Source organism: Sinohyriopsis cumingii, chromosome 16, assembly GCF_028554795.1.
Source record: "Sinohyriopsis cumingii isolate HCF-2022 chromosome 16, ASM2855479v2, whole genome shotgun sequence".
Taxonomy (NCBI): Eukaryota; Metazoa; Mollusca; class Bivalvia; order Unionida; family Unionidae; genus Sinohyriopsis; species Sinohyriopsis cumingii.
In genome coordinates, this window is record NC_142976.1 from 83,574,479 (window position 1) to 83,594,163 (window position 19,685).

A 19,685-nucleotide genomic window follows, 5' to 3' on the forward strand; every position below is an offset into this window, starting at 1 on the left:
TATTGATATAACACATTTCCTCAGCTTTGCTGGATCAAGTTTAAACCTTGTTTTTGAAAATACATGTGCCCATAAAATGTCTAAGTTACATATTTTTATGCTGTAGGAATTAGCTGACCTTCACCATGCCCACTCTAAGCTGAAAAAGGCACTGCAGGAGCGAGTGATGGAGCTGGAGCATACAAAACGTAGAGCAGAACAATATGAAGTGGAGGTGAAAAAATTAAGGAACCGCATTGAGGAACTGAGGAGGGACCTTACTGCTGCAGAGGATGAGGTGAGGACAGAGGACATTTATATGTATGAGTGGGAAAATTAAAATATACTTATGTTGATGGTGCAATACATTTTGACAACCTATACAGCAATAAAATTCATGACCAAGACCCATCAGGAGGCATTTAAATTGTCTGGTCCAGATAAGTGGTAAATTGATACCAGTTGACATTTTATTGTACTACATCTTGTCAGCCACAAAGGCAACCACTGACCATGATGGATGGACACTAGCCCTTATATGTGCTAAAATGAGAGACTGAACATAGAATTTAAAGAATGAAGCAGTGGTGTACTACCAAATGTATGCAGTGAAATGTGACATCAGATTTGTGTGTAAATGGGTAGGTCAAAATGTGACATTAAATTCATTCATAAATAGGCAGGTTTAAATGCGGCATATTCATTTTTAGATGGGCTGGTTGGATTGTGACAGAAAATTTGCATGTAATTGGCTGACTGAAATGTGTTGCTGTCATAAAGTTTAAAAATGTTGATTCATCTGTATTATGTGGTGCAACATAAATATAACTCTTACAAAAGCAGTGGCAGTAGCATCAGCAAGTTTTGCATTTAAATTCTGTGTTAAAGTTTTTGCAAGCCAGGTATAAAATACAAGGGGGCTATATTTACACATGGATGTTGGTGAAAAACCAGGATCAGCAGAACACTTGTTATGAAATAGATCCCTACCCAACAGAATTCTCAATTATTTCATTGCAGCCTTTAAACCTGTTGTATACAAAATAAGTATGCCTGACTTGGCTGGTTGTATGAGACCTCAGGAAAGGCATTTAGCTCCAGTTTCCTTGGCATGATAAAACCAATAGCATGTTAAAAGTGCTGTTCAAACCAATAGAAACAAATGAGTATTTTAATTATTCACTTGTACGCTTATTTTAAGAGCTACATATACATGTCTTGAAAGCTCTGGATCAGTGTGACCATTTGGGTTTGAAGTCTAATTTAGTTTCATATAAACTGTACTGTAAGCCTCAAATTATACTTTCAGAGTAGTGTTTTTAGACGTTGCAAAATTAAAAAAGACATTTAAGTTTTTTTTTACCAAAAGTATGAAACCATATTGTTGTGTGGATTTAAAAAGCAGTTTTATGATTTGAAAAAATTGAAAAATTAAGAAATGTTATGGATTAGCATTTTTATTAAGTCTTATGCCATTGTAAAGTCACCAGTACAATTTACAGTTAAAAGCATTTATCATATATAAAGGCCAGTGTGACACAAAGTTCATATGAATTAAGATATTTGAATGATACTCTAAACTGTTGGGTTTTTATATTACAATTTGTGTAATAATTCATTCCAAAAATGCAGCAGGAACTCAAATTTTCTCAGTGTTGAGTTGACACTCAAATAATAAACTTAAAGTAATACAGAATAACAAAGCTGCTAAAAATGCTGCTGCTGGTAATACCACAGAAGTGATTACTTTGTTTTTTCTTACACAAACTTGCATTTATAAAGCATTCACCAAACTTTTTTTGTAGTGGGCAGCACAGAGTACCACTTGCAATGTGAGCTCCTACCCTAAGTATAGTGCTCCAGTTGAAAATCCTTTTCTTCTGGTTTTCTGTTTGTGGTTTCTCTTGATTTACTTTGTATGAGTACTTAAAGAATGATTATTCAGGAAGATAAATCAGAATAAGAAGGCAGAGAAAACTATTTTTTTTATTTATGAAAATTAATGTCTTATATCATATTGTTGATATTCATTTAAGAAATCAATATTCTGTACAATGCAATAATATTTCCTTTGCACAGGTGAAGAATGCCCATGCCCCTATGGAAAACACTTCCATGATGTCACACAGATTTGCTTTTGTAGACTTCTTGAATTCCTCCACTATGGAGAGTGTCAAGTTGGTATACACAATACTGCTGTAACAGTCAGCACAACCAAATACATGACTGGAGATTTGCTCTCTTTTCTTAGGCTTTGCCTATCTCATACTTCATTAAAATTGGATTCAAATGGGTATATGATCTTTGTACAGGTGGATTCTCAGACCAATAATGTAAGGAAAGTCCAGCGAAATAATGATGAGCTACAGGAACAAGTTGAGAACCTACGAGTCCAATTGGAACATGCCCAAACCAGGTTAGTGTGGTTTTAACTAGTAAATCTGTTCTTTAATCTGACAATGTTGTAGTATTAACAATCGGAAGCTGTTATTCATTTGTATGAGGAAGTTAGTTTTTCTCATATAGCTCCATTAACCTTAATTGACAAATACATTCCTTATATGCCAAATCCATTTTCTGTCCACACTTTTTATTTGTACAGCAGTACATCTGTTCACCCATCCTGAATCCATTTTAATGTGATATCACAAAGACTTTCTAAAATACTTAGAGATAGGAAATTTAAAAAAAAATTGTTTCTTTCAATTTTATTTTATCTGGGAATTGTCCAGACAGACAGGACTAAAATCAATTAAAGGTCCTGTATAACATCATATTGCATATGCAGGATAATTCCTATATTGACAGATTAAAATAGATTCCTGTTTCTGTGTAACATCATATCAAGCATGCAGGATAACTCCTATACTTGACCTTTTATAGTTTACAAGAAAACTGGCATACCACCTATTTAAAACTATAAGATTATAAAACATTGGCTGCAAGTTTTCTATTTTTTAAGGCATTACTGTTTCCTGGCAGTTGTTGTTGTAGGGTTTAATGCCATTTTTCAGCACATGATAGGCTATACATGGCAGCCAGTATAACTGGTGGAGGAAGAACCCAAGCTTGTAGTGATGGATGCTATTAAAGAATAATATGATGTTTTTTGACATGCTAGTTTTATTAAATATAAAATATTTCAATCATTTGTGGGTCTTCAGAGTTCACTTTACAATACTCTTGTAAGGGAGGGATAATTTCTTACCATCTTTATCATGATTGACAATTTTTCTGATGGATAGTGTGTCACCATCTTCATAAGCTATTCACCTTGTAAAGCAGTAATAGCCCTTACTGTGACATGACTTAATTCCTTAAGGTTTTACATGAAGTTGACAGTTTCAAGTGACCCAAACTTTTGGTAGAAGTAAATTTGGATTTCATTTAGATATAGTTTGATTTTATATTAAAAATCAATTTCCCAGCAATATCTGTCTTTTGATAAAATTTTGAGTTTACATACTGTTATACTTGGAATCATGAAACTTGGTGAGAGGATGCAGCTTGATTAGTACTACAATCTTGTAACAAAAATAGGTCACTGGGATCCATATTCACACATCACTGACTTGTGTAAAATCTGGTGTTCTTCAGCTCTGTTCATGTTTATAACAAATGAAGGTCAGTTTTTCCAACATTTCATTTATATTATTGTGATCCTATGGATCATGAAAAGAAATCCTGATTTTGATTCCATAGCTTGTATGTTGTTATAAGCTACCTCAGTAGATAAGTACCTCAACTGTGTATAATGCATGTGAATGTGTATAAGAAATACAGTGACTCGATTCATTTCATATCAGGCATCGTATATAGTGGATATTCCCCCCTCCCCACCAAAATCAGAAAGATATTGGAAGATTTCAGGGAGATGAATGGAGATATGTTACAACCCCAGATATGGTGGACACAAGTCTATGATGAGCCTGGCCTACAGGCCTGTAAGACAGGGCATTTGGGGTATTTTTGGATCTTGTATGTAGTAATTTCTCCCAATCCAGAGCTGCACCATCTGTCCAGACATTCCAACCCAATGTGTTCATTTAGGGGATCTTGGTGATTGATCCAACCTATAATCCAGACATATGGCTTCATAAGGGTGGTAATATTAGTGAAAGATATTAACATATTGCCAAGCTGACTGTTACACATGCCGATCAGGATGAAGACGATACTGTAAAATCTGTCCATTCAGCCATGCTTCAGGCACAACCAGTAACAAAGCTGACCAGTATGGCATGTCTGACAGCTGAGCCAGCTATTCTTCCAGGGGCAACAAAATCACACTGCAGATCCTGCTTTCCATATTTTCACTGCCTACCTGCTGGGTATTAGCAGTGATTTACTAAGAATGATGACATTGCACCATTGTTAGCTCAGGACATGGTTTATACTCAAATCGAATCAAACGACCAAGAGAATTCACATAGAGAGTGTAAAGATACTTCAGAAAAATAGCCCTACTCTGATCTGACAAGGGAGAGGACAGAATTTAGTTTTGAGGCTTCTTTCGTAGAGATAAACAGATTGTTCTCAGCTTTAGAACACCCTCTACCACCATGCATGACTGTTGAGTCAATGTGCATGACCATGCATGACTATTGATTCCCCAGTCAGTAGAACTCAAGGTGATTAACAGTCCGCTGACCAAACTTGGAACCCACAAAATTTGTAAGCTTTTTTCTGAAAGCCAGATACCAGCCACATTTTTGTTACACTGGTACAGGACACATTCATTCCCTACCATACTGGCTTCATGGAATTGGATAACAATTGGAATTAGATAACAGTGTAATGACAGTGACAGTGTTTGCCCCATCCTTTTATAAGGTAGAAAAGAATGTGTTTCTTGCCATGTTGAAGTTGGTTCTAAATGTTTTTGCCACATCTTCAATGCTGGATCTTGCCTCACTGACTTGTGGAAAAATGGGCTTACCAACATGCTTGGGAGTTGAAAGCCAAAATTGTTCAGGTCATTAACAGAGCAGCTAATGTATGACTTGATATATTGTGATGTGTATTTATGTGCCACATTGCTACAACTGCATCATGCCCTGGCTCTAAGGATGACTCTCTTTTTTATTCATCATTGCAGTTTGGGGGCAAATTTGGGAGGAACTGCCCCTCCAGCTGGCTGCTCCACCTATATTGTTTTTTAGGAACCTGCCATCCCTGCTACAATACAGGGACAATGAGCAAGCCACACCAAAAGGATCTTTCACACCCTAAGGGTCATTCCTGTAACCTTTAGCTAGCAGACGACAGCTAAACCAGTCTAGGAGGCAATTTTTCAGAGAAATTTAAAAAAACACAAGTTTCTTTACCCCAAACCTCCCACTTGCTAATGCTGACTTAACATTCCTATCACCCAGAGACAGCTTACTGATGTGCACCAGACTCCTGCAGTTCTGATTATGTTGGACCAGCCTATTTTGGCAAAACAGATGGGTGACTCAAGTCAGATTTCATTTGTCCAACTCCCTCTTCCTTCTTTTTCCTCCCATTCTAACAGATGTGCTATCATATTAGGAGATAGACCATATTCTAAGGCAGGAGATACAGTCACAAATTGACAAATGGTCAGTGAAGATTGTTTGAAATCAACAACAATCTCTGGGGTTGTATTCGCAGCTGTTCCTTATTAAAAAAAAAACATTGGCATGTTGCGGCTGGTCATGGAACTGAGTCACAATAGGCAATTCATTCTTCCACCAAAGTTCAAGTGGTAGATGGCAATGTCTGTCTGACTCTAGGATGGACTCTCAGTGGGATGAGTATGCAATCAGTCTTGATCTCACAGATGTCAACTTTCATGTCCCTATTCAACTGGGATTGTGAAGGTTTCTTTGGATTTGCTTACCATAACAAAGTTTACCAGTTTCAAGTTCTGATCTAGTCAACGGTCTCTCCAGCATATCTGGACAATCTCCTCCAAAAACATGATAGTTGCTATTCTCCTCAGGGGCAGAAATAATCTTCTATCCTATTTGAATCATCTCAGTTTTCTAGTGAATTGGTAGAAATCCTGCCTTCACCCATCCCAGTGCTTTATCAAAATGGGTATTTAGTTTATAACCAATTGCATCTCATGTCTCTGTCATGTCTACATCTTACAGATTATTAAGCTGATAGAGCCCATTTCCAACTGGAATGGATCAGGGAAAGAGTTCCTGCAACTCCATGGTTTACTCCATGCATCAGTGGATATTATCCCACTGGGCTGCCTTTAAGTGCACCTGTTACAAGTGACTTCACTGGCTCAGTGGTGCACCTTTTCCAGTCCATTTGATATCATGAATGAGATTTGATCATTCCTGTGTCAGTGGGACAACCACATTTGGTTCACAAAAGGAACTCCAACCAAAAATGATGATATGTACAGATGCCACTACATAATGGTTGGGGAGTCCACATGCTACCTGGCTATGATAAAGTCAGCATCGAATAGGGACCAGGGCAATGACCTCTTCACATCAACCTTCTAGAAAGAAAAGCTATTATAATATTATAAATGTCTTTTAGCTCAGGAAGGATTGGGGGGGGGGGGGCAGTAATGGGAAACTCTGTAGGGTGACTTAACTTTTTAAATGTGGGGGTACACCACTTTTCCCAAACTGTGCATGCTGGTTTGCAATTTTTTGCTGTTGGTGTAAACCAACTTTTGATCAGTTTTGCAAATCAGACACATTCCCAGCATACTCAGTGTTCTGGCTGACATTCTGTTTAGATGGGGTTGGGTAATTCTTATGGAATGATCCCTTCTTCTGTCTGTTTTTCACTGGATTTGTGTACTTTGGTGGCATCAGATGATCAGCCTGTTTGTAACGAGATGGAACTACAAGCCTCCCACCTTTGTCTTACTGGCCCTGGACAGAAGCTTCAAGTGTGGATACAATGTCAGTCAGGTGCAGGGATATGAGACTTTGCATACCCCTGCCCACCCTCTTAGTACATTAATTAATACAGAAAGTACATAGTCAGAATTGTAAGATATTTCTGAAAGCCCCTCACAGATAGGAAATGTCCTGGGTCAGTGTTCTACTTTAGCTTGCAATAGACCTGCCCAGGAAGATTACAGCCAAACCATATCTTCTCCAACAATCAAGTTCACAGTGTGTTTCACCCATGCCTGGACTGTCTTCACCTTGACACATGGCTCCTTGCAAGATGAAGAATTCAGATCTTCAGTTGTGGAGAGAATCTTAAAAGTATGAAGGCCTTCTACTCTGAAGGCTTATGAGGGAAATTGGTATGTTTTCAGGGACTGGTGTAGAGTCAATACTATCATCCCTTTGAGTGCCTCAATATTTCAACTAGCTGACTGTTTTTGTAGACTCTATAAGGAGACAAAGTTTATCATGCTAAAGAGCTATTATACCTACTAGCCAATTTTGACTTGAATAGACCAAACATTACTCACCTTGTTCCCAAAATGGAATCTGTCCTGGGTCTTACTTGAAGACCCTCCCAACCACCCTGGTATGTGAGTACACTGGCAACACCTAGTGGTGACAAGGGGAGGTAATGGACAAGAATAACTACCTTTTGGCTATATGCTATCAGAAGATAAAAATTTTGATCTTTCAGGAGGTAGCAGGCTTATATTCCTAACGTGAATGTGATCCGGTAATTATTCTTGGAGAAACGTAATTTACCATAAAATTTGCTTTCCCAGGCATAAAGGTCCTTTCTCAGGCATTCAGGTCCATAAGCTTAAATGACCCTTCTCAGGTGTAAAGGGCCTTTCTCAAATATTTAGGTCCTTTCACAGGCATAAAGGTCCTTTCTCAAGCATAAATGTCCTTTCCCAGGCATAAAGGTAATTTTTCAAGCATAAAGTTCCTTTCTCTGGTGTAAAAGTCATTTCTTGGGCATAAAGGATATTTCTCACAGAGGTATATCCACAAATTTAAGAGCCAACAAATTTTTTCTGCAGCTCCACAATATGATGCATATGAAAGTAAATGAATTTACAGACAAAAATAATTGGTAATTTCTTTAATTCTAATACAGGTTGCGGCATACCAATCCCCAGGTCACCACCTCAATGGTGGGCAGCATTCGATCATACAGCCCCAACCTTTCAGAACATTCTGCTGACACAGAAGACAGTGATGATGATTTTCATCCACAGCCCTTGCTTCACTGAGGACACAGTGCAGACCTCCTTCATTTACACAGTTTTGACATATGGAAATTGGAATAATCTTGACCTTTTGCACTGAATCTTAACAAAAGAAATGAAAGTAGATAGTACCCATCTTAAAGATATTTAGATAGTTAATTATGATAATGATAATATATTATGATGACTATACCATGGGTTGTTTGGCAAAGAAACATGAACATTTATTGGTTGCTGCTAGAATCTACTGAAGTTTCTTCCAAACCTTTTTGAATTCTCCACAAACACCATTGAATATGTTAAATGAAGTTGTTTGATTGTTTACTGATACATCTTTACTTATTATCTTTCAAAACAAGGATTTATGTTGTCTGTTTAGAAATGCATGCATTTAAAAAGGTGACCTTAACACAAAGTGTAGCTTCATTTACCTCAAAGTCCCTTTTTACGAGATGAACATGGTTCATACAACCTTGAAAAATCCTTAATTTAAGGAGTTGCAATGAAATCTTACATTTAAAAAAAAGTTTATTTATCTTTGAAATGTTCTTGAATTTTTCCAAACACTTCTTAATTTTATTGAGGGAATGCAAAATGTTAAAAGTTAGTAAAATATTGAACTTTTTTACTTAACTTTTTTCTATTAAGAAGTATTATAGTTGTAAGCTTCCAGCAACATTTGTCAAATTTACAATGCTACAAGTAAACCTTGGGTAAATAAAATATCTAAGGGCCAGATTTAAAACTCCATTGAATATTATTTCTCGTGTAGAGAAGTATCACACTTGCATAGCTACCGTGTTACTAGCGTAACCACAGTACTTCAGTGTGGTCATATAATAGGGACATCTTTAACAGTAATAGGTCTTTGAATATCGTATGTAATGTTTCTTACAATTATTACAGGATAATGTGACTTGATATTCTGCATAAATCCTAATATAGATGGATCAATTTCTGCAATATATTATTAGCGACCTCTTTATCCAATTGCCTAAAAATTCAATAACTTATTTGTGTTGCATTGCCATATACACACCATACCAAACAAAACAAAACTGTTTACTTTGCGACTGGAGCACATAGTGTCTGGTTTTTTATATAAAAAAACTGCTGATTCTTATTTAGGACTGTTCCATTAAAATTTACCAGGGGATTGGAGGAACACCTGTAACCTATTTTCCTAGTGGGTCAGGGACCTTGCTAAAAGACTTTAATATACCTGTTTTTGTTATGGTTATGATTTTTAAAAAGGGCGCTTCTTCGTCTCTCCCAAGTTAACTGAATGGAATGTGCTGTGATAAAGAGTGGAAGTGTATACATTGTAAATCATCAGGTGCAGAAAAGACATTTTTATATTAGCATTCAGATTTAACTTTTTAGAAGTACAAGAACATTTATTTAGACCAAGTCTGATATCCTTTTCCTTGAGTGTACTTTATTATTTACATTTTTATAACACCACTCTGGTGGCCTAGTGGTTAGAGCATCCGCCTTGGATGCAGGAGGTCGTGGATTCGATACCTGGCCAAGTCATACCAAAGACTTATAAAAATGGTACTTACAGCTGCCTTGCTTGGCGTTCAGCATTAAAAGGTTAGTCTTAGGACTGGTTGGACTGGTGTCAGGATAATGTGACTGGGTGGGACATCATGCTACATGTCTGCAACATGATGCCTCAGTGCTAGGCATCACTATAAACTGCCACTCTGCAGACATCATAGCAGTATGACTGAAAAATTGTTAAAGCTACGTTAAAAATCCAAATCACACACACACATACATTTTTATACCTTATAATTGTTTACAATGTCACAATCATAACAAAATTTATAAATTAATTTTAGTCCTGTGATTATTAATTAAAACAACATTTTTATCTTAATGAAATTTTGCACATTTTAGGTACATGTGAAAATTATAATAATTATTTTTACCTTTAATTACTCGTACATCCCTTATAATAATGAATACAAATTGTAAAATACTTTCCACACAATACAGCTTGTAGAGATGGTGTTTTAAATACAGCATTAACATTTTGAAAGCTTTACCGACCTATGATAGATCTAGAAATAAAATTACTTTCCAGAACATATTGACTCTTCATAAAGGCACATCTTCATTGCACCTTTTTTAATTCAAAATTATGTTATCAGTCATTTTGTCGTATTAATTCTTTGATTGGAAAAAGCTTTCTTTGCATTTTAGTTGTATTATCACTTTTTTTAATTTAAAAAATGTCAAACTGCTGCAGAGAGAAGCAAATAGTAAATAAAAGTTGATATTTGATCCTGCTTATACGTCAATTCTGTGGATGTTTATCTTTTCAGGGCTGTTATAAGGTATCATTTTTATTTGATGTAATTCATTATTTATACATTTTTGCAAGAATTTCCACTTTATTCTGTACAGCTAAAGATAATACTGTTCTAGAAATTCATATCTAACATACAGTTATACATAAAGTATTCACTTAAGTTTAAGGTTCGTGTTAGAACTAGAGTAGATTGTTTTCATTGTCTAGTCATCCTAAGCATGCAGTGCTACATATGTACCATATATGCTAACTAATTAGACTAGCCCAACAGTAAAACATAGGTACCATGTATACTAACTTATTATGGAATGGTAGATCCGAGTCTATTTTGTTTGTAGCTATAAGAGAGTATATGCACTGTCTCTTTTTTGGTGGCAAAGCTGTTCACATTGCTACCAGTAACATTAATAATACATTTGAGTTTTTAGTAAAAGTTGTAGAAACTGATGTAACATGTAATATGTAATGGTCATGGTTGGCAGGCAAAACAAAATGTGACACAACCCATATTTTAAAATATGTTCATTTTTCATTTCCTGTTTTGAAGATGATATTTTACATTTCTACTGAGGTCTGAGATATTCTTTTGGAATCTAACAAAAGGGTTTGATACACATATTTTTTGCACTTATGGTAAAAGGAATTGGTGGCCCTCCATTGCTGCCAAATAAATTAAAGTGAAATAGTTTTTAGGTGTTTAGAAGGGGAACTGTTAATTTAACTAGTGTTTGAGATTTGTTAACTTTTTCCAAAGAAAAAAAAAGACATTTAAAACAGTAGATGATTCATCATATTGACTTGAGTGTTGGTTTTTGTTTCAGTGTTCAACTTTTAATTGATTTGCAGATACATGCAGCAGAAAGAAAAGTCACTTCTCTCTCTATACACATATCATCAGTGCACAACTATTCCACTAATTCCTGTTCAATGAAAGTCATATCAACAAATCATCTAGATTCAGTTCTTTAATGATTAAATCCTCTTCTGCATATTGCATGACTTTTATTTTAATAGAATTTTTTAGCTATCGCAGTGGACTTTTATGTATAATACACGTAATTACATGTAACTGTATGATCCTGTTGATATGTTGTATGTCAGTATTTGTGGATATTTACTTTTTCAGGGATGTAGTGAGGTTTCTCATTTTTTTATGTAATTCATTTTAAATGCTTGTTTTAAGTCGGGTGTATTGTGTTACGGTGTTGGCCATCCATCTGTTCAGTATCATTTGTTTGTCTGGCCTCGAACTTAGTTGGGGAAATTTTCACAAAACATTGTTAGAGTATATATTTTTTACTAGGCTGTGTTCATGTGCCATAGCTGTATTCTGTTCCTCAGAATCAAAGTCATGGGAATTATTGGATGTACTTATCCAACTTTTATCCTTGTCGATAGTGTAACTTTTGACCCACTTAGGATATTTGATGAATTTTAGCCAGTTATATACATGTATCATGTATAGATTGCATACCATAGCAACTCCCCTGCATGATGGTCAAGTCACAGCTAAGGAAAAATGCAATTTTTCCTCTTAAATCCATGTCTGGAGGATAACCTGTGATGCATTGAATATATCTTAATGAAAGTTTAGCCATTTATATATAATATACAGATGGCATATTACATACCATAGCCCCACCTCACAGCGAAGATCATAGCAGGCAAAAATATAAATCAACTTCTATGTACAGATATAACTTTTAATCCAAGGAGAATTCACTGAAACTTTAGCTGTCTATTTCTCTTGACAGAATCTAAATATTCAATCATATCACTTGCTTCAAGATCAAGGTTACAATAAGGAAAGATTCAAATGTGTTGCCCCATTTCATTTTGCAGGCTGTCAATATTTATACTTCTACTAATATTTTGATGAAACTTTTCCTTAATTCATGTCTTATGATATAGTAATCAATTACCAAGCTCAGTAGGGAATTGGTCAGAAAATGGACATGATTGCCATATGTGGTTCTCAAATATGTTTTTATGAGAATTTTCATAATGTCATCAACAGGTATGATTTATTATTATAAATTCACATGATAAATACATTTATATATGAAATATATATCTTAGTTGAAGATTAATTTAGTAACCTACAGTAGATGGTTTTCATTGTTTTATGTTGCAATTTGGAAAACTCACACGATATGCTTCATATCATGGTTGGCTGATAAAACAAAGTATTATATATACCCTTTGTAATTTATTAGATCTGATGTGAAATTTTTGTGCTTTTCCCAAAAAGTTGACTTTTTAGCAAAATAAAATAATCTCAATTTAACTTTAAATATCTTCTTTCTACAACACAAAAAACTTCATTTTTCCTATCATATTTTTAAAATTACACTTAGATTTCAATTGTGAGATCTGTACGCTTGAAAATAAACATTTTTAACTGAGTATCTGATGGAGAAACATACTACTATATGTAATTGCTTATAAGTCTAGTTCAACTGCAAACTCCTGAGACCAACATCTGCTATCACATAGTTTGCTGCAGATCTGGATCTGTGCAGTTTCGTAGGAGTAATCAGTAGAACAAACAACATAGACCCAGATCTACAGGTGCATTATATGATAACAGATCAGGGTCAACATTGTTTGTAGTTTGATCTTGAATTATAAGCAAGAATATATAGTTTAACATTGAGGAGTTAAATATTTTATTGGTGTTAAATGTGAATATCAGAATGGTGCAATATTTACAATAGGTTATACACTGTAGCAATACATAAACTAACTGATTATTTGGGGTCTTCACAGTTTTTGGTAACATTTATATCGCTAGTCTTCTTTTCCATTCATCATATTTTAGAACAGTTGTTAAATATGTGCGTCATTTTTCTGACAGAACAAACACTTAAATGCCTTTGGGCAGTTCCATTTTGAAAGGGGAAAGATGATACTTCTGTTGCTTTGGAGATGGAGTGGGGATACTACAAATTGAAAAGAATAAGAGACAAGAAAATAAGTCCAGACCCCTCCCCCATACAGATTTAAATGGAATAGCTTTTTTTTATCAGTAGTTGATTTTAATAATTAACATTAAAGATAGCAGTGGATCAAAAATATTATATTACCTTGTGATCATATAATTTTTATGTATATAATGCTAAACCAAAGTGACCTCTTGTGTAAATCATTCATAAAAATATTTATCAGGTTATGTTTTACAAGCAGTAACGGTTGTATGAGAAGTACTGATATTTTACTTTTGCTTGTCGTTGCAAGTAATGCTAGGGATATACTATCCATTTGTTTTGATGGTACAGTGGAACCTCGCTATAACAAGATGATCAGGGTCGCGTTATTGCAGAATTTTACAGTATTTTACTTTTTTCAGAGAACAACTCATTGGCACATATACCATTATTCATGTTGAATGTATATGCTGAATAGGGTATCAACATCGTTTACTATCGTGCCATCATGGCATGCAGTTCATCTACAAAGCATGTAAATCCATTGAAAAATTTCACACAGATTTACAATATTCAATAATTTTTTTCCCAGATCATTGTGTCTGAATTCAATGTCTAATATACAGTGTGAACAGAGTATCAACACCGTTTACTTGCTGTCTGATATTGTACCATCGGAGCTTGCAATTAATCCATAATATATGTAATTCCATTGCAAAAATTGCATACATATTTAAACTATTCATTAATTTGACACACATCAGTATGTGTCTCAATTCAATGGGAAAAATTAAGATTAGGTTAAGAAAGACAAAGCACATATACGGTTCATTACGTTCCAGGGTCTATGAACGGTGTCTGTACAAATTTCATACTGCTAACATTTTCTCATATGCGTTTCCGTGTACATTTATCCATTACAAATTTCCAATAATTAATGCTTGTACGCCTATTTGTTTGAACGACTGCAGCAAGAATAATTAACAATCTACACATGCTTTCATTGTGCATATAACTTTTACTTTCAGATTTTGTGAATATCAAAAGAAACATGTGAAAACTACTATACTAATGATTGCGCAAAGTGCAGAGAACTACTTGCGTTTGCTAACTTGCTTTTCCATAACGGTAAAATAATTTTATCAAAAATAGGAAATTAATAACGAGTTCATAAACAAACACCATACCCATGTAAAACCAGAGAACAAAGTGCAGTAGGCCTGCTCACTTTTGTAGATTGTTTTAAGCTGAACGCATGTACAATTTCATACCCTTTCAATTTCCAGCTAATAAAGCAGACATTATTTACTGGTCAACTGATTGCATCTAATAACACCACCAAGTCCAGCAAACATGTTGGCGGCTTTCATTTTTTGCTATTTATTAAATTGTGAGAATCTTTTATCAACCACCGCATTGTCTGCTGCTTGGTTTTATATGCAGTTAAAGATGAAACACATGTCGGCTATTGTTTGAGCAATGGTTGTATACAGAATTAATAGAAGACAATTGCAAAGACGACTTACTGGCTTTACTCATGGATCAGTAATAAGTAACATTTCCGATAATGTTTATTTTGGCATAACACTTCAAGAACCTGCTGAAATTGTTAAATTTCAGATGCCAAGCCACAATCATATTTTATTCGAATTCATACACGAACTCTTCCCCAAAATGATAATAAACAATTTTCACACTATTTCTCCTACTTTAGAAAAGTATTTTTCCAGGTACAAGAAAAATACATGTATATGTATTTAGAATTTCAGGAACCATGCCATGATCGTATTATATATCATATTATATTCAAATTCATACACGATCTCTTCCCAAAAATGATAATAAATATTTTTGCACAAAGTGCAGAGAACAAATTGCGTTTATGAACTAGCTTTTCCATAACGGTAAAATATTTTTATAAAAAAATAGGAAATTAATAACAAGTTCACAAGCAAACCCCATACACATGTAAAACATGAGAACTTAGTACAGTAGGCCTGCAATGGTCACTAGTCACTTTTATAAAAAAAAAATTTGAAGCTGAACACATGTACAATTTCATACCCTTTCAATTTCCAGCTAATAAAGTGGACATTATTTACTGGTCAACTGATTGCATCTAATAACATCACCAAGCACAGCAAACATCTTGGAGGCTTTTGTTTTTTGATGTTTATTAAACTGTGAGAATCTTTAATCAACCACCGCATTGTCTGCTGCTTGGTTGTGTATGCAGTTATGCAAGAAATACATGTTGGCTATTGTTTGAACAACGATTATATACAAAATTAATTGAAGACATTCACAAAGATGACTTACTGGCTTTACTTATGGACCAGTAATAAGTAACATTTCCGATAATGTTTAATTTGGCATAACACTTCAAGAACCTGGTGATATTGTTATAATTTCGTATTGTATTAAAATTCATACGCGAACTCTTCCCCAAAATGATAATAAATGTTTCACACACTGTTTCTCATACTTCTAAAAAAAAATATATTTTCCTGGTACGAGAAAAATACACATACATGTATTTAAAATTTCAGGAACCACGCCATGATCACATTAAATTTGAATTCATTCACGATATCTTCCTCATAAAGATAATAAATTTTTTATACACTATTTCAAGTACTTTGAAAAAAAAATATTTTTTCATGTGCGAATGAATATATGAAATTTTGGGAGCCACGACCACGTTATATCCGAATTCGTGTTATAGCAGGGCATGTTTTAGTGGGGTTACACTGTAATCATATCGTGTCATTTGTAGGTTTAACAAAAACAATTTTGACGTATATTGGACATTTTTGCTCATGGAGAATGACCCTTGTTTTGATCTGAAAAATATTGTTGGTAGTTTAACATATTATTTTACTTCAGAGGATTCATTCAATAAATTTTAATATGTCAGAACCATAGTTATAAACTGCATGTATTTATAATTTCACATTTTGCATTGGCAGATCTGAAAACTACACATTTCGTAGCTCGTTAATTGCAATGTCCAGGAAAATGGATGGCCATATTGAATGGCCTGTCTTCTCACAGTAATTTTCAAAATGGTGGACAAATGCTTGCATAGAGTTAGCATAGCATTGAATTTTTGCAATATTTACAACTGTGTTCTTCATAAATTTACATATAAACTTTACTGGCCTTAAATAAATTGTATATTCAGTAAATATTTGTAGTAAATTGGTTTCATTACATGTCAACATCTAGGGTATATTATGACTAGTTTCTCTTTACCTCATTTGACATGTCAGTTTGGTTTGGTTTGGTGGGGTTTAATCCCATTTTTAACACATGATAGACCCCAATAAGTTCTGCCAACCTATGGGAAGCATGTTACAGTATGGCAAGTTTATCTTCTAGTAAAGTGTTGCCAAGTAACGGCCATTAGCAGTGCATATAGTATGATTGTTAGCTAAGCACTACTAAATGCTAACCTTAATGAATGCAGCTTAGATACCACAACCTGATAAATGTCTTGTGTAATTGTATTACATACTGAATTGTAGACGTTTTATTTGGTTTACAATAAACATATCATCTGCATCACACACCAAGACTGAAACTAGTTTGGTGTTTAGTCTCATTTCCTCACGTTAACATTCATTAGTGCATTGAATCAAAATTTTTTTTTGAATTCTGTTGACACCTTGTAGCAGAAACTATCTGAAGAGCATCAAAAAGGAGGTGTTAATAAAAAAAAAGCTGGGTTAGTATTTTGTTCTGAGTTGAGAAAAGGACATATTTGGTAAGGCATGTGAATATGTCTGGGCATGCATCATATCAAACTTATTCTGTCCACTTACTTGGAACAAACATGAAGGTACCAGTGCAAGAGGGTAACTTGCAGTCTGTCTATAATACCCATGCTTAATAAGATAAGGAGATGCTAAGTATGTTTGCTGACATATTGCAACAATGAATTAAAGAATTTGTGAAATGTGTGCTGCTATACTATATATATACAGTGCTCCTCCAATTTCTTGCCCTCGTTCCCTTGCCACCTTCAATTACAGTCAATAAAACTGAATGAGTCAATTGATTTGTTCTTTAATTTCCCCCTTTTTGCCACCCTCACTGTTGGCCAAGGCAAGCAAATGTACAAATGATATATAAATATGATAAGAGAGCTCAAACATCTGCCAGTTTGTCTGGGAGAATGATTCAGTTGGTGATATCAATTAATGACTGTCTCCAAAAAGTGATTAGTTTATTTTCAGTTGGTTTCTACTTGTCTAGAAAAAACCAGTTCTGTATGGCACAATGCTTATTACCAGTTACTGTCTCAATGCATGGCAGAGGGATTGCTGCCATTCAATTCAGTCTCAGTTTATGGTACAGTGCTTTCTGCCAGTCACTGTCTCAGTTTATGGTACAGTGCTTGCTGCCAGTCATTCTCAGTGTATGGTACAGTGCTTTCTGCCAGTCAGTTTCAGTGCATGGTACAGTGCCTTCTGCCAGTCAGTCTCAGTATAAGGTACAGTGCTTGCTGACAGTCACTGTCTCAGTATATGACAGTGCTTGTCTCAGCTGACACAACAACAGCCATTGTATTTTATTGTTAGCAACAAAGATCACCATGAGTGGGATTAATTAAAAGCCGATATAACCTCGAGTCAAGTCATTCTTATGTTATGTAACTTATAATGTTATGTAAATATGTCAGAAGCTAAATTTTATTAAATTTCATGCTATTAATCTTTGCATCATTATTTTTAATGATCCACTGGCTGAATATACCTGTGTTGATCAGATTTATACAAAATCTGGGTTGGTAATTGAGGAAGTTCTGTACATATTCATTGTTTTTCAGTTACAGTATATTTCACTGCTTTATTTAAGAAGATGCCTCTTTTTTAATCTACATAAAATTCTTGGAATGTTTTATATGCAAACATTGAATAAAAATCTCAGAATGTGTGTCCAGTTTTCCAGGTTAATTTTGAATTGTTGGGAATTTGCTTTTAAACAAGTTTTATCTGTATGGCTTGCTGTTAACATTATGGAACGCAGTGATCTAACATTTTCAGTCATTTTTCTCATAAACAACCAGAAGAAAATCTTTATAATTCTATTAATTCTGAACAAGTTTTCTGAATTCTTGGATATTTACATTTTCATTTCAGTTCAATCAGTCTGCTGAGTGTAAATTTATTATTTAAGTTTAGTAAACATTAGGGTTATTTATACATGTATTAATAGAAAAGCTTTCATGTAATTCAAACCTATAAAAACTTTTTCATATCTCATGATGATCAAAATAAATTATGCAATATAAACTGGTGTTCTTTTTTTGCCCCTCTGAACATGTCTGTCAACTGTAAGTCATGGTAATAAAGTTACCAGTTAGTACTTATATGGACTTGTAACAGTTCTAGTATAACAAAGGTAGGACTGTTTCAACATTATTGCAGTTTGCTAGACTAAATATAAGGGACATACAAGTTTTGTGAAGTGACATATAGAGGATCTCAAATGGGTAACGATTTACTCAAATGGGTAATGATTTCATACCAAATTTATCAAACAAGTTGAATAACATCCAGCTTTTGTGAGCCTTGGTGAGCAAAAGCTGGACATTATTCAATGAGTTTCTTAAATTTAACATTAGATCATGACCTATTTGAGGTTCTGTTTATCACAGTTTTTATTTTAATGAAAATAGGGGTGAATGAAGAAATAATTTCATTCATTTTTACTCAGATGCTGCACCTTTTATTTGTTGCACATAAAAAATAGGTCCTGGAATTTTTTGTGTGCTGTTCTATAACTAGTAAAATTTATTAGTTTAATTTTTACTGATGATACTTCAAAAAGCAACTGTCCTTGGGAATAAGTAGAAAATTTGAATTTTTGAATTATTTTTCAACATAGAATGTGTATGCAAGCTCAGTATGATGTCACATAGAGAAATGTTTAACAGCAAGTGTGTCATTACCAGTTTCACTTCTAAGCATTCAAGTTGTTGGGTATGTGAAGGGATGATTATGGATGCAGATATTCCAGATTTACAGTAATGTATTTGTGACCAGATATTTCCATCATTCAATCTGGAACAGTTTACTGTATTAGACATTCAGAACAGCATCACATGATAAGAGCTATTTTATGGTGTAACATGCTGAGGTTGGATAGCATTTTTCCAGTGTGAAGACTGGTTAATGTCCACATTCTTCTGTGATCAGTGGTGAGTTTACTCCTACAAGTTGACATTTAAACCACTCTTGTATATAGGGTGGATTCCATGTTATAGGTATTCCCCCCACCCCTTGCCAAATGCATGCTGTCAAGGACCAGTTTCACAATACCTGAA

At 34.5% G+C, this 19,685-nt stretch overlaps 1 protein-coding gene across 1 annotated transcript in view; it reads left to right on the top strand.

Moving 5' to 3' along the window:
* Nucleotides 1-18,292, top strand: part of LOC149780913 (coiled-coil domain-containing protein 102A-like) — a 45,206-nt gene extending 26,914 nt beyond the window's left edge. The window contains exons 7-9 of the mRNA XM_089938009.1: nt 107-277; nt 2,292-2,395; nt 7,996-18,292. Coding sequence (XP_089794135.1) covers nt 107-277; nt 2,292-2,395; nt 7,996-8,131 — 411 coding nt within the window. The 3' untranslated portion in view covers nt 8,132-18,292. The remainder of the gene's footprint in view (nt 1-106; nt 278-2,291; nt 2,396-7,995) is intronic.
* The last annotated feature ends 1,393 nt before the right edge of the window (nt 18,293-19,685 follow it).